Here is a 14,233-nt window from a genome sequence, read left to right on the forward strand (position 1 = left end):
TTATTTTCAGGAAAAGCATGTGATAACCAAGTAATCCAACCACCTGGCCTCCTAGCATTAATAGGGACCAACTGTTTTTGCATTTAGCACTTCCCATATTGCATCTCTGTATACGAGCTTATTAAAATGCAATTGCAACAACTCTCACTCCTTCTAGCTATTCTGGATCAAATGCCTCTGACCATCTCAATTAGCAGATTGAAAATTACGAATTAATTAAGTTCCATAAAGAAAATATAAATTGCAGTCCGTACCCTCCTGACAATCAGAAGCAAAATAAGGAAGAAGAGGTTTTCCACAGAATGCTCAAAATTCTTTGTGAAACACAGCATGTTAAAAAAATGCTAACGCTTTTCATTTCCAGAATTCTCTTCTGAAAAGCAGTATACTTGCTATGCTGTGTCTTCATGCTACATACTATTTAGCTTTCCTGGTTGTACAGCAAATCAGTTTTAAAAAATTAATTAACACAGAATAACCAGACATTTCACTTAGTTCTGCTTTTCAGTCAGGTACCTGAGGCAGCAGCAGCTTCTGATCCTTCCTCATTAACTTCTAGAAATGCCTTGTGAAATGCCTTTGCAAGGTAAAGTTCTTTGTTATCTGGAGAAGAAAAGGAAACATACTTCAAGTGGCTCAACAGTAAGATTGAAATATTAAAAAAAAAAAAAACAAACCAACCAAAACCAAACCAAACGCTGCCAAAACCCCCAACACTATTATCCACTTTCTATACCAAGTAGGGAAGGATGAGAGCTTTGTGCGTAGGAGTTGCATTAAAATACCTTCTGCCAATACCTTTAATAGCACCATTTACCATGCTTAAATTTGTAGTGCTCTCCTACACTATGGATATTAAAATAGCTTGGCACTGGCTACAGCACCAGTACACCAGACAGAGTAAAAGACAATCCTTGAATACAAGATTTTAAATGCAACCATTGGGGAAAAAGGATTATGACATTATATGGCAAATACTTATACATAAAGAATTTTATTTCTGCATTAGGTGCAATATAGGCTTCCTCCAGGAAAATTAGGTATTTTCTTTCTTCTTGTCATTACATTTAAAAGAAGCTGAAGATAAATATTTATAGCAAAAACCTCCATGGAACTACGTTTTTTCAGTCTTCTTTGTTTTCCATCCTTCTTTGTCAGTATTTTAATTTCAGTCCAAGCCTACTCCTGCTTAAGTCAGTGGATGTTTCATTACCTTTCTGCAGTGGCTAAATGATCAGATCTATTGGAATACTCAGCACCTTGCAGGAAGCAAGACACATTAACACCATTTAATCTGTTTGACTAAGTTTCATCAGAAAGACGTAACAAGGATTAGATACACATTTATCGTACCTGCATAAAATCCACAGTAATGACAGAGCACAACCGGCAGTTAAGAAATTATTAAGAATAAAAGCTTTCTCAACAGGGAGATACACAACCATGAAAATCTAATCTAAGCACCCCAGTGAGACAGCTTTACCATTTTGCATTTCTGATCCTTCACAAAACGTTCAACACCAAAACTCTAGTTGAAGGCTGACTAAGGAGGGAAAGCTTGGGACTATTCATCTAATTGTTATCCATTTATTTTGGCTTTCACAACGATAGCCACTGGTTCTAATACTAATGCAAGCCAAAACCACGAGACAGCAGTTTAAAATGTCTCTCCCCAGCAGATCTCATTACTGCTACACACACTCAGAACTGAAGTAAACCTCCTAGTTCAGCTGCTTAACTTAAATCTTGCCAACAAAAGCCCCAAATCATTCCCTTTGGGACTGTGTAGTAAAACATATAGTAGATCGGTAACTATTGTACTAATTCTAGGCTTCAGTTCCAAGCCTTCAGGAATGCTACCGTGAAAGCTAGGATAAATTTTCCACCGTGTTACTTTAAAACATGGGACATGAAGCATCTGCTTATCTTGAGCACTAAGCACAATTCTCACAGCTTTTGTCTCCTTAACTGTTAACAGAAAGGCCACCTGAAAACACAATGTGGTTGCATTCCAACACTAACATCACCTTTAAGCCTCAAGCATTACCTGTAAAAAATAAGTCACAAGCTAACTAAATACTACAATCAAGTGTTAAATAGTCATCCCCTAAAGCTTCCGTTCTGTTATGGACCCATTAAGACTCAAGTTTTCAAAAAATGTTTTAGAACAAACACTGGATGTGCAAGAACATTTACATAGGTGTAATGGATAGATACCCAAGGCAAAAAGGGTGACAGATCCACGCACAACAGAAATTACTGTTGTGCATGTCTCACATTACGTGTGTGGTGCCTTTGTAAAAGTGTCAGTTAACAGGATTCTTGGTAAGCTTATTGGTCAGTTCTTCAAATTTTAACCTTCCGGGCAGCTGTATTTTGCTATCCTTGCTTGAGACCATTTCAAAGTTCTTGTATTTGAGCTATACAGCACATACCAAAAGAAAACAATAACTTTGCAGCCTTTGTAGAAAAATGCTGGTTTGAGGTTCCTTATCTTAAACCCAAATAAATTTTTACATTTAATAACAGACAAAGAAATGCCCACTTAGCCTAATCACACATTTCGATCACGCCTTTTTTTATTACAGCACTTAAGCCTGCTCCTGTGACCTGTAATATTCACAGCGATACTCCATATTTTCATCCTAAATGCTTTATTTTGCATAGTGTGGTGGTGCTTATGGTACACTGAGGTATATTTCTGGCCAGAACAATTAGCACCTCAGAAGATTGGTCTCCATCTGATGAGCTTATAAACCCTAATTCAGACAGCATAAACATCGGTAACATTTACCATCAGGTATAATAGTAGGCCTCCTTGTAAACGTATTCAGGATCTGAGTATTAAAAAACCCAACAATATTTTGTTAAGTTGACAGGAATGCAAGAAGTGCCATTGCAGATGAGACCAGTATGTCCAATTAGTCTAGGACACTGCTCCAGCTATAGTACTATTGTTCCTTCAGAACAAGATATAGGAAGCCTTACAGATAAAAACTACAGCACAACTTACAAAAGAAAAAGATCCTCTCACCCAGCGTGTGCCTTATACCCTAAACCAAGTTTCCACAGAATATACAGAATGCCTTTATTTAATGTAGTATAGATAGTTTTGATTGCTCTGAAGAAATTTTTTTTTTAATCCTACCAATCTCATGACCTCAAGGAATACCCAGCAAAGATCTCTGTGGTTAAGTTTTCCACAAGAGAAGTACTTTATTTGGTTTCAATTTGTTGCCTTTCATTTCATTGGATATCTTTGTCCTTGGATGGTGAAAAGAGCAATTCCACATCCCAATTTACTTTCTCTAGACTCTTCTCTTTATATTGCCACTATCACATCCCTCTCATTCATCTCTCCCTTAAGTGAATGAATCCATTTTCATATGGAAGCATAAAGTTGTCACCTAGTGTTCAGGCATTCTTCTCTTTGCTCTGTTTTATGATTGTCAAATCACTGACTGCAATACTTTAATATCATACACATCTTGTCATTATTATACATCTTTCCTTCATGGCTTTCACTGTGGATAAGGTGGGGCTTACCTGAGTATCTACTATCATGTCATTTTTCTCTAGTAGTTTCTTTCAATCTGGATTTTCATAGGAGCCAACATGATTGTTAGCATCTCAGAAAAGTCCCATGGAGATTTGGTATCAAAGTTTAAGCTTTCTACAGGACCCTAGCCTAGATACCCATTAACGTGTGGGAGTAATCTGAGGCTTACTTCTAATGTACATGACTCCGTTAGCATCACATTTCATTTGTCATTACACTCCATATGCTTGCAAACTCCTACTCATAGCTGCCAACTGGTTGCTCTGCAAGTCTCATTTTAAAAAGGCATGCCGGTTTATTGGCTTTTCTAGCTTAGGTTGTCCCAGAAAAATTATACCTACCTCAGTCAAGACTTCGAAGAACTATTTACTGGACTGGTGCTCTTCTAACTACTTTATATTATGAAAGTAAGTCATTAAGATTACTTCACTGCTTACTGAAATGCAGGTCACCCTGAGGTTAAAAGCAGTTGTCACTTAAGGGATTGTACAACAGTAAGAAATATTAAAATCATTGAAAAGGGAAGGAGAATTTTAGTATCGAAATTAGTTCAAGGGTAAGTCCTAAGTGGTGTCAAAATACTCAAGTAGCAAGTTTACGTGCTGTGTAAATTATAAAATCCCAAATGCCAGAAGTTGTTTCAAGATTATTTTGAACACTTGATGGAATCAGAGATGCAAGTAAAACCTGTCAAAGTCTTTTGCTGAAAGTGAGAGTCAGGATACATGCAACTAGACAGCCAAATAGGAATGTCCTCCTACTCACCTGAGTTAATTGACAAAGAACATAATTTCTGCAAGAGAGTAACATTTAAAATGTGCATCCAGATTAATACTTTCTCTTTGGTTGCTCACAATCCAGACATCCCGAAAGGTAAAGCTGACTCGTCTATTTCCATTTTTCAGATTGAGTGCAAAAAGCAAAAAATTCTAAATATTGAAAAATAAGTCTGTAATCCTGCAATTTGATTTATATCCACTAAGCCCACATGGAATTTCACTGAACTCAACAATCTGTGCCTGGGTCTGATTACAGGATTAGGGCTGTTGTTGAAATTGCAGAAGGCTTTCCTTGACAATATTCCAAAGGCAAGAGCAACAGGAGAGGGGGAGGAGAGTATTTTTAAACGCAACAGAATTTCTCAAAAATCTCCTTAGATTTTCTTTTATGATTTGTATCTTCCTACAAAAGTGTCCAGACAAACATTTTGTTCAAGTATCTGCATTTAAGGTTTCACGAAGTGCTAAATTTTCCAGAGGGCTGACAACTGAGATGCATGTAAACTTCTGGCTTCAACTTCCCTGTTACCTGACATACTATTCAGGTATCTGCAAAAGCAAGCTTTCAACATTTTTCTTCACGATTTTTTTTTCCCTTCCTCCTCCCTCCCCATTTTACATTGTGAATATTAGAAATAGGAAATATATTCTGTATTTTAATTACTTAAAATTTCATCTCCATAGCATCAACAGCAGGGTTTTCATTAAAGACATTACTTCAAAAACATTCTTATTCTTCATTTATGAATGACCTTTTCATCACCTGGTGGCACAGGCCCTTTCAAGTGAAAAGTAAGAATGTTACAGTAAAACTCGTGAATTCTCTCTTTACACTGCTCTACATGACTTAATAAACAAGTTAATCTTTAAATGGCAGAGGAGTTAATTCAGTCATGCAAAACATGGTGTTTTGATTTTGTACAGTACAACTGTCAAAAATGTAAAACTTTAAACAAGTCATTAGTCACATGGATTAAAACACAAGCAAGTTCCAATCTTTCTGCTAGCCTCTCGACTACAGAATTAGTCCCCGATATATAGGTGAATTTTACATGAAATGAAATACAAGTCAAGCACTGCCTTTGTGGTTCAGTCTCCCCTGCGTATTTTCCATTCTCCTCATTACTTTTCCTCAAGTAAATACTTTTCTATATATAGACCAGAAATTATTCGAAAGGTTACTTTTCTTTGGGGTGGCAGAGAAATTGACAGTGGTTTTCTTCAGAAAAAACGATATTTTTTTTAATGAAGGATTTTTCATTTATTCAAATTCTTTTCACATTACCTAACTCCAGCTTTTCCCACAATTTCACTGGAAGAGTGAAAGCGGCAAAACAGTGGAATAAGCTACATGATATAAGCAATATTTCAAACTTAGCAAAAGTGAAAAGGATATGAAAATCGCAAGCATTTCTGCTGTAAATTTTAGAGGAAGGTTCACATTCATTACCACTATTTTGAATAAGCCACACAGGTGTGATTGCTTCCAGAGACAAACAATTAAGAACAGGTATTTCTCATCAGCTAAGCATCTATCTGGCTTATTAGGCAGTAACCCATAGAGCAGAAACACATACAGGGAGCAGCATATAAGCATAAATTACAAGAACAATGACAACAATCTCAGACTGGCACATGCTTCTAGATAGAGAACAACTGGGTTTGCCAAAATTCAGGTCTAGACAGACCCCCGTGGCTACTTTTGTTACGTGAAAATGAAACAACTTCTCAGGCAAAGATGACTCTACCACCTTTTGTGCCACTTCAATACCTTTTAGGAGGTAATAAAAGCATAAATATCTAATTTCCACCCGAATTTCTAAATGTATTGGATATTTCAACTTCTGAAAATGAAGTGTTGACAATGTATTGAAATAGGCAAGCAGCATATGTGACTAAATTGCTTCTGTCTCAGAGCTCTCTCTTTCCCGTGCTGCTTCTATACAGCAGGTATCTGGGGAGATGACTAATTGTACAACAGTTTAATGCTCTTAATGCTGTGAACAAATAGCCTCTGGAGATAAAAGATGACAACCCCCCTGTTGTGCGAATCCCATTTGCCATCAAGACACTGAAGCCATATATTGCTCTAATGTGGATCTGCCTCTTGCATAGTATTACACTTTCTCTACATTTCTAATGAGATCCAATTCTGAAATACTTGGAGTGAACTTTCCCAGGTCGAAAATCCCCCACCCCACACAGATACCCTGAGGGATTTCTTCCCTGCCCCAACTGCTCCTACAGTGAGCACACTCTTACATTACGCAAAAATCCCAAAGAATCAAAAAATTGCTAGCAGGTTGTTTTGTTTTTTTCCCATAAAACCACTTTGAAGAGCTTGTTGGTTATCTTTAGGTGATTTTAGTACTTCCTTATATACCTTGAGAGACAACACAAGAACCTCTTACCAGACATCGCAGTGAGATCAGCACTACTGCTGAACAGCTCTGTAATTCCAAGACCTCTCCAGACATCTTTCAGATCAATTTCCTGTTCTACTGTGAACCTGGAGAACATAATAGAAAATTACAAAAAGCCCAGAATGTAAGCAGTATTTATTGTTATTAGAAGGTTAAAATTTCTAGGTAATGACAATTGAAACACTGAGGTAAATAATGTAAAGTAGGAGATTCGGCACTGGTAGTATAGCATAGTGACACCTTCTACTAAAATGCTTACAAACAAATTAGTTTACTTTCACAGGTGGATTTTTTTTTTCTAATGCAGAAGGAATCAAAAATATGCTAATGTAATGTACAGTCCCTGACCATAAAACCTCAGTGCAAAATGATGCAGTAGCTAATGTAAATGCTTACGTTTTATACAGAAGGTTTACTATAAAAACTGAATTTAATTGTATGCATACTAGACTAGAATATCAAATAAGGCAAAGGACAGCACAAACTTCATAGACAGCTGTTGGCAAAGAAGGAGTAGGAAAGTAAGAAAGATACTCCAATTTTATTTAGACAGTATAAGCAAAGACCAGAAGTTATGAACATGAATATAAAGCATTTCTGACTCAACTTCTAATTACTCTGGTGGCAAAGTTTTAGTTGGGTTTTGACTGTGAGTAAAGAACAGGGAAAACAAATAGTTGTTAGTGCAAATGCACATGTGAGTACAACCTGGCAGGATTTCAGGGTTAGCTTGCAAAGCCATGTTCTAGGCTATGGTACTATGCTGGAAGGACAAACTGAGATTAATCCTGAGGGCAAGATTTTGAGCAAAAGCTTGTTCCATTTACAAAGACTTCTTTTCAAATGTTATAGAAGTTATGCCTGGTGTCAGTAAAACAAAAAAAGACTCAAGTCCTTTACGTACGGCCAGAAACAGACTGCACAGCTGGAGAAACAAAGAAATATGTCAGAATAATAAGAAGAATGGCAGCCCCAACCAGAAAATACCAGAATTCTACAGACAAATACAAGAGAGTAATTATAAATGTTTGTTATGGGCAAGTTACAGGTTCTCTGCAGAATGACCAAACAAATTATTAGTGATTTAAATTATGCTGACAGTGACTGGTTATAACTGTACAACACAAAATATATAGTCCATAAGATGTTACAGTTTCTCCAGCAAGCCATTCAGTCAAAAGCAACTCTGCAATTACACTGCAGTCCTTAGTGAAGGGTCTTACCTGTGCTAGAACCAAAAATAAAATGAAATGTGCTTCTGTGCAATTTCTCATAATAATTCTTTTTCAGGACTAAACGTCCTCGACTACATGGAGGAACACATTCTTTTCAGAAGAAAATATAGGCCAGAACTCTGAGCAGAGAACAGCTGATGAAGAGCTGAGATGTATGACACCTCGGCATGTACAAGCCTTGGCAGCTTGAAAAAGAATAATCTGGATATGAAAAGACAACTGGATAAGAGTCAAGTGGATCTTCCTCACTTACAATATTTACACTGAATGAGAAAAATCCAATACACAATCTACATTCATAATGAACTTACAAATACCATAAGAAGCCAAAAATCTATGATGGAATAGATATTAGTCATTACCCAGAGAAGAATTTTATGCAAGTTAAAGTAAGATCTGGAGATAGCTCAGGATCGATAAATCACTGGTGGCACCGCAAGTCCAGATGAATTCCAGGATATGAATTTGAGGATATGCCTGGAATAAAAACACAAGAACTGATTCTTGTGATTTTATTGCTTTGGCAGTTCTCAAAAGAATCAGAAGAGACCAACAAAGATTTATGTACTGGAGGAAGCTTATGGTGTTCTGGCATATTCTGCATCAGTCAGTGTGGCAGCATTTAAAAAAAAAAAAAAGAAAAAAAGATGGCATTATTTTAATGAATGACATGTAGGTACACAGATGAGATGACCTGAAAACAGCCAACAGGATGGTAGGAAAAAGAAATGTGTCCTGTTACCTTTCTTCTTCAAGAGGAATCATCACTCACTTTCCTCTTGGAAAGCTGTGGACAATTACACTGGTCAAAAACTACAGGCAGAGAGCTCACAAGACCTCCTGCACGATTTTAGCTTTAAGCCGAGAAACAAATCTGCAAGTTGCTCATTCATTCAAATTTCCTACTGGCTTACAGGCTCCAAAACTAAAGACTAGTTTTACTCTCACTACACACTTGTAATGTGATCTATTTTAGAGACTTCAGTAAAAACCTTAAGAAAGATGAATTAAGACTTGATTCCTGATGCCAGAGTTAACTACAGTTAAACAGTACAGAGGTTCTGTCTGTGCACATTGAATAAATCCACAAATATTTCCTTCTATATTAAAACTATACTATAACATTTTGAAAAAACACATCCAACTGTACCTACCTTACAAACATGCAGAAGAGGCAAATTAATGTCCAAATGCATTTTATAAAAATTTCAGTGTGTGTTTTTCCCTTTTTTGGCTTTTATTTCACCACAATTAGTATTAAATGTATCAAGTTTTCAAGATAATTTAGCTATTAAGTAGCAATGTCAAACTAGTAGCGAGTATCAGGATAGGACACTAGCAAGAAAAGTCTGCATGAAAAGCAAAATTTGAGGTCACAAATAAGAAAAATAACTGCAAAAAAAGCATTTTTTCCAACTGCAGAGAATCACTATAAGATATAAATGGAAATCAGGTGGGTTTAAGTCTCTGGACCACTAGACAGAAAACACACTTATCTGCTAAGGGATGAATTGTGACCCAGAAAGAAAGCATGACAAAAGATGCCTTTGCATACTAATCAAGGAAGGGGTCTGGGAGATGTTTTTTGGGGGAAGAAAAAGAAAAAGGCAAACAAAAAACCTGTAAAGCCCCAGCTGAACATGCATCTGAAAAAAGAAAATGCAAACAAGTTGATTGGTTATATTCCTAAAGAATACCTACGTGAACAACAGTAGCAGTCACTTAATTACTGGATAGAGGCTATACCCCTGACTGAAACCTCTGGAAAGGCAAATGCTGAACAGGTGGATGAGTGAAGGTCTCTACAGTATCTATAAGAGTGAGTTCCTGCTTTTTATGACAAATAAAGTAGACCAAAAATATCACACCAGCTGCATAAATACCAAACTATCCCTTTACGAAAATAAAACCAATTACTTCCCTTCTCCCCTTTTAGTTTTGTCATATGGTAAAAACCCACTCTGAACCACTATTCAAAACAGCATCTCCCCTCCTTTCTCACATGCTCTGAAGAGCAGCAAGAGTTACAGATAAGCTATTATTAATGATATTTCAAATATTTTAGCTAATATCAGAACTAGCCTCTTTTGAAAAATAATAGGGCTGCTTTACACTTTGAAATATAATTTCAGGCTATGCAAACCGACGTAAACATTCGGTATGAGTTATCCTCCAGTCATATTTGGATTTCTTTGCGCTCCTTATAGACAGTGATGTAGGTATTCAAAATCAAAAGCTGACAACCTAGAACACAGAAGAGACGTTCAATCTCATTTCCCAAGCCAGGCATTTGCTGTACCTGCAGACTTTGGAAATGCCGAGCTACATGATACAAGCCCTGACACATAGTTATTTGCAGTGTTTGTCACATATAATGATCCAGATGGTCATATTTTTTTCCACAATCTTTTAGGTGCTTCTGAGGCTAAAAATACTATGAAAAATCAATTTCAATACTTCAGTATCAGAAGTCATGGAATAGTTGCAACTGGGAGCATTAAAAACCACAAAGGGAAGTCTGAGAAAGCTCAGACACTGAAGAAAAGATGAGGTATTTTCATTGTAGGACCAGAACAAAAACAGAAAGACTGGTCTATTGAGTCAAGAGGAGACCTTCTGTACTTAAGCAGTTCTAGAAGGTTTACCAACACATATGTTCATGGATATATGCTTCTATAGACCACCTTAGAAAGCACTGAGAAGAAAGATATTAATAAGGGATAGTGACTCTGCCTATCAGCTGTTAGCCAAAGTCCAGGACAAGTGAAGATGTGAGTTAGCTCTGTACGTATTTTTACAATGTTCATTTGTAAAGTGTCTCTACTTCCTACATGTAAAATGCAGTCCAAATAGCTGAACAAAAATACTTCCCTTGATTTCCACCGTCTTTGGATCTCTCCCACATGAAATGAAGAATAGAATGAGACACTTAGGAAGTAGAATTAGACTGAGAAACTAACAAAGTTCTCTGGAGAGTTTAGCAGAGAATGATTATATTTTCATGAAATTTAAAACTTACACAAGCATTTATGCATTTATGTCATTGACAGTCCCCTTAGTTATCTATCTGAACCTTTAGGTTTTGGATAGAGCATTAACTGTAACATACCATATCAGGCCATCTTTCTTTGTTTTATAGACTTTCAAGTCAGAAAAAAAGATGGCTTCATCTTGTATGATGCTGTCCGACCCTTCTGAAATGCTGAATTTTTTTGTGAAGTCCTTAGATGCTCAGGATCCACAGAATCAAGGATTAGGGTACACTTTCTAGTTATACAACAGAAGTGAACTAGAGCCTAGTGTGATTCATCCCAAAGACTATAATTTCAAAAATTAGTAAGCGTTCTGAACAAGCAAAAGCAAGAAATTTTAGGTTTTCAGATTGGTTCTAATACATTACATTCTGCAGAACAAAAAGCAAACAAAGGAATTGTGCCATTGCTTGAGATCAACAATATTCTTGCTTGGAGGACAGGCCCTCAGGATCTGAACCACTATTTTAACCTAGCAAGCAGCCTACAATACAAAGCTGCCAGCTGATATCAATTCCAGCATTTCAGACAGAATTTCAGCTAGGTTGTTGTGAGGTGCTAGAACTAGCCTGCATGATTTAATAGCCTGAAAACAAACAAGCAAGCAACAACAAAAAAACCCACTAACAGCAAAAACAAACAAAAAAAACCCCATACAGCTGCTCTGACCAGATGAAGCAAGGCAGGTTATGGTTCCTTCTCTGGCAAGGTGTCTTCTATCCAGGGCTAAATATGGGCTGCAGAAGTTGGTTAAGTGTGTATTTCAGTGGGACAGTTTTACATGTCTTCCATGACTGTATCTCAAGAACAATCAGCACCGGCCTAGTCCTCATAAAAAGGGGACTCAAGAGAGCATGTTAAAAAAAGGGAGACTACTGACTTTTTTTGGTTTGGGGTTGTTTTTCGGGGTGGGGGGTGGGGTGGGGGTGGGCAGAGAGAGGGTTTGAGAGAAAACAACCTTCAGCTAAAGAAACTTATAATTTCAACACTAAAGCATTTTTAAGATATTTTAAATGTACAAAAAAGCAAGAAGGTCATTATAGAGAGCCGGGCATACTGCAACAACCCTTAAGAGGAGATCTGCAGACTGTAGCACTGTTATTAGGTACTAGTTCCTCTTATGCTCTTCAAATAATTTATGTTAGAGACAGCTTTGTAAATTAGATTCATGGTCTGTTTCACTCCTATGCAAAAAGTGGATTAAAACGTTGATCGCTTTAGTCTGGGTTAAGCTGGAAACAATGATTTGAAAATGAAAATGAGAAAGTATAATTTAACAATTCTGTACAAATCTCTCCTTTGCTATTAAGAGGAATAATACACAATTTCATTTGCACACAGATAATGCAGACAGAAATTGGAAAGTTGTGATTAACTCTGCTTTGGCTAGTCATTCAGGTCCTATTACAAATGTATAAGTTTAAAAAATGTTCACGTTATAATTGGATAGCATCTTTCAGGATATAAAAATTTAATTTTATTCCACTGCTGCTTTCAATTTCTCAGTGGACAGAGCCTGCAGGCCACATTTCATAACATGGCTTTCTGAGTCAGAGCATAAAATATTTATGAAGTGTTTATTTAGAGCATTGATAAAATCCTGCAGATCACCTCTGAATCCCTAATGGAAATCCAACACCTTGGGAGCATGCAATTAATCTTTGGAATTTTTGTAAGGAAACTGCAGTATTACTATATGTAATTTCAAGCTCATGATAGTTATCTTTTATAATCTGAAAATACTGAAGGTAATGAGCACTTGGTTGTACCTGTTTTGTCTTTGTATAGCCTTAATTCACAAATGCTTACCAAGTTCTTTGAGGTTCTTAGATAAGAGAGACAGGCATGACTACTAGCCTGAGGACATTGAAGGCCAATGGCATCCTGGCCTGTATCAGAAATAGTGTGGCCAGCAGGAGCAGGGAAGTGATCGTGCCCCTGTACTCGGCACTGGTGAGGCCGCACCTCGAATACTGTGTTCAGTTTTGGGCCCCTCACTACAAGAAGGACGTCGAGGTGCTGGAGCGTGTCCAGAGAAGGGCAACGATGCTGGTGAGGGGTCTGGAGAACAAGTCTTATGAGGAGCGGCTGAGGGAACTGGGGTTGTTTAGCCTGCAGAAAAGGAGGCTGAGGGGAGACCTCATCGCTCTCTACAACTACCTGAAAGGAGGTTGTAGCGAGGTGGGTGTCGGTCTCTTCTCCCAAGTAACTAGTGATAGAACGAGAGGAAATGGCCTCAAGTTGCGGCAGGGGAGGTTTAGATTGGATGTAAGGAAAAATGTCTTTACTGAAAGAGTGGTTAAACATTGGAACAGGCTGCCCAGGGAAGTGGTGGAGTCCCCATCCCTGGAGGTATTTAAAAGACATGTAGATGAGGCGCTTAGGGACATGGTTTAGTGGGCATGGTGGTGTCGGGTTGACGGTTGGACTCGATGATTTTAGAGGTCTTTTCCAACCTTAATGATTCTATGACAGAATAAATAAGGACATTATACAACCACACAAAACCTAAGCCTCAAACTCGTGTCTGAGAACCTGGCTACAGAGAATCCTGGAGTCTCTGCTTTTGGTTAAAAGCAAAAAAAATCCCAAAACTACCTCCATAAACTTAATTCCAGTCGTAAACACAATTAATGTGTTTTCAATGACATTAATGTATTTAACTTTAGATACCTAAGCTTCTTAAATTTGGAAGCTAGTTTTCACAGATTCCCTATATAATCAATGGAGAGAGACTTCTGTTGTGGATCTCGCACTCAAGAAATTTTTTAAGAGAAGATGTCCAACTTCAGCACCTGATGCACAGGCTGTGAAACGTTCCAGTTATAAAAGGAAAGCTTAAGGGATGGAAGAATCCTCATATTTTACTTCTCATTAACATTTAGGTAAAGTTTGCCCAAGCCAGCAGGAGAAATAGCCTAGGAGAAATGCCCCTCCCCTGCATCTTAGTGGGCTGTTAATACTAAAGCTCCTGGGACGTGAAGCTCCAAGAGAAAAACAAACAAAAATCACAGGAATAGTGTACAGTAGGTTCAGTTTGTATAAAACCTGCAATGCAGCTCTTTGCTGCTCTCCTTGCTTCTTCAAAGGAAACGCTACTTAAAAAAGAAAGGAACTCTTAGTATGGGGCAGAGAAAAATAGCCCCAAAATGCTGCTGTTCCTTCACCACTCTGACTCCAAGCATAAACACCTTTAAAGAGAAGG

At 37.5% G+C, this 14,233-nt stretch overlaps 1 protein-coding gene across 4 annotated transcripts in view; it reads right to left on the minus strand.

Moving 5' to 3' along the window:
- LOC143161924 (neuroserpin) overlaps positions 1-14,233 on the minus strand; it is a 56,762-nt gene that overhangs the window by 6,576 nt on the left and 35,953 nt on the right. For all 4 annotated transcript variants that reach the window (XM_076341406.1, XM_076341403.1, XM_076341405.1 and 1 more), the window contains 2 exons: positions 6,750-6,847; positions 517-603 (listed from right to left, as the gene is read on the minus strand). In XM_076341406.1, coding sequence (XP_076197521.1) covers positions 517-603; positions 6,750-6,847 — 185 coding nt within the window. The remainder of the gene's footprint in view (positions 1-516; positions 604-6,749; positions 6,848-14,233) is intronic.

Source organism: Aptenodytes patagonicus, chromosome 6, assembly GCF_965638725.1.
Source record: "Aptenodytes patagonicus chromosome 6, bAptPat1.pri.cur, whole genome shotgun sequence".
NCBI classification, from domain to species: domain Eukaryota; kingdom Metazoa; phylum Chordata; class Aves; order Sphenisciformes; family Spheniscidae; genus Aptenodytes; species Aptenodytes patagonicus.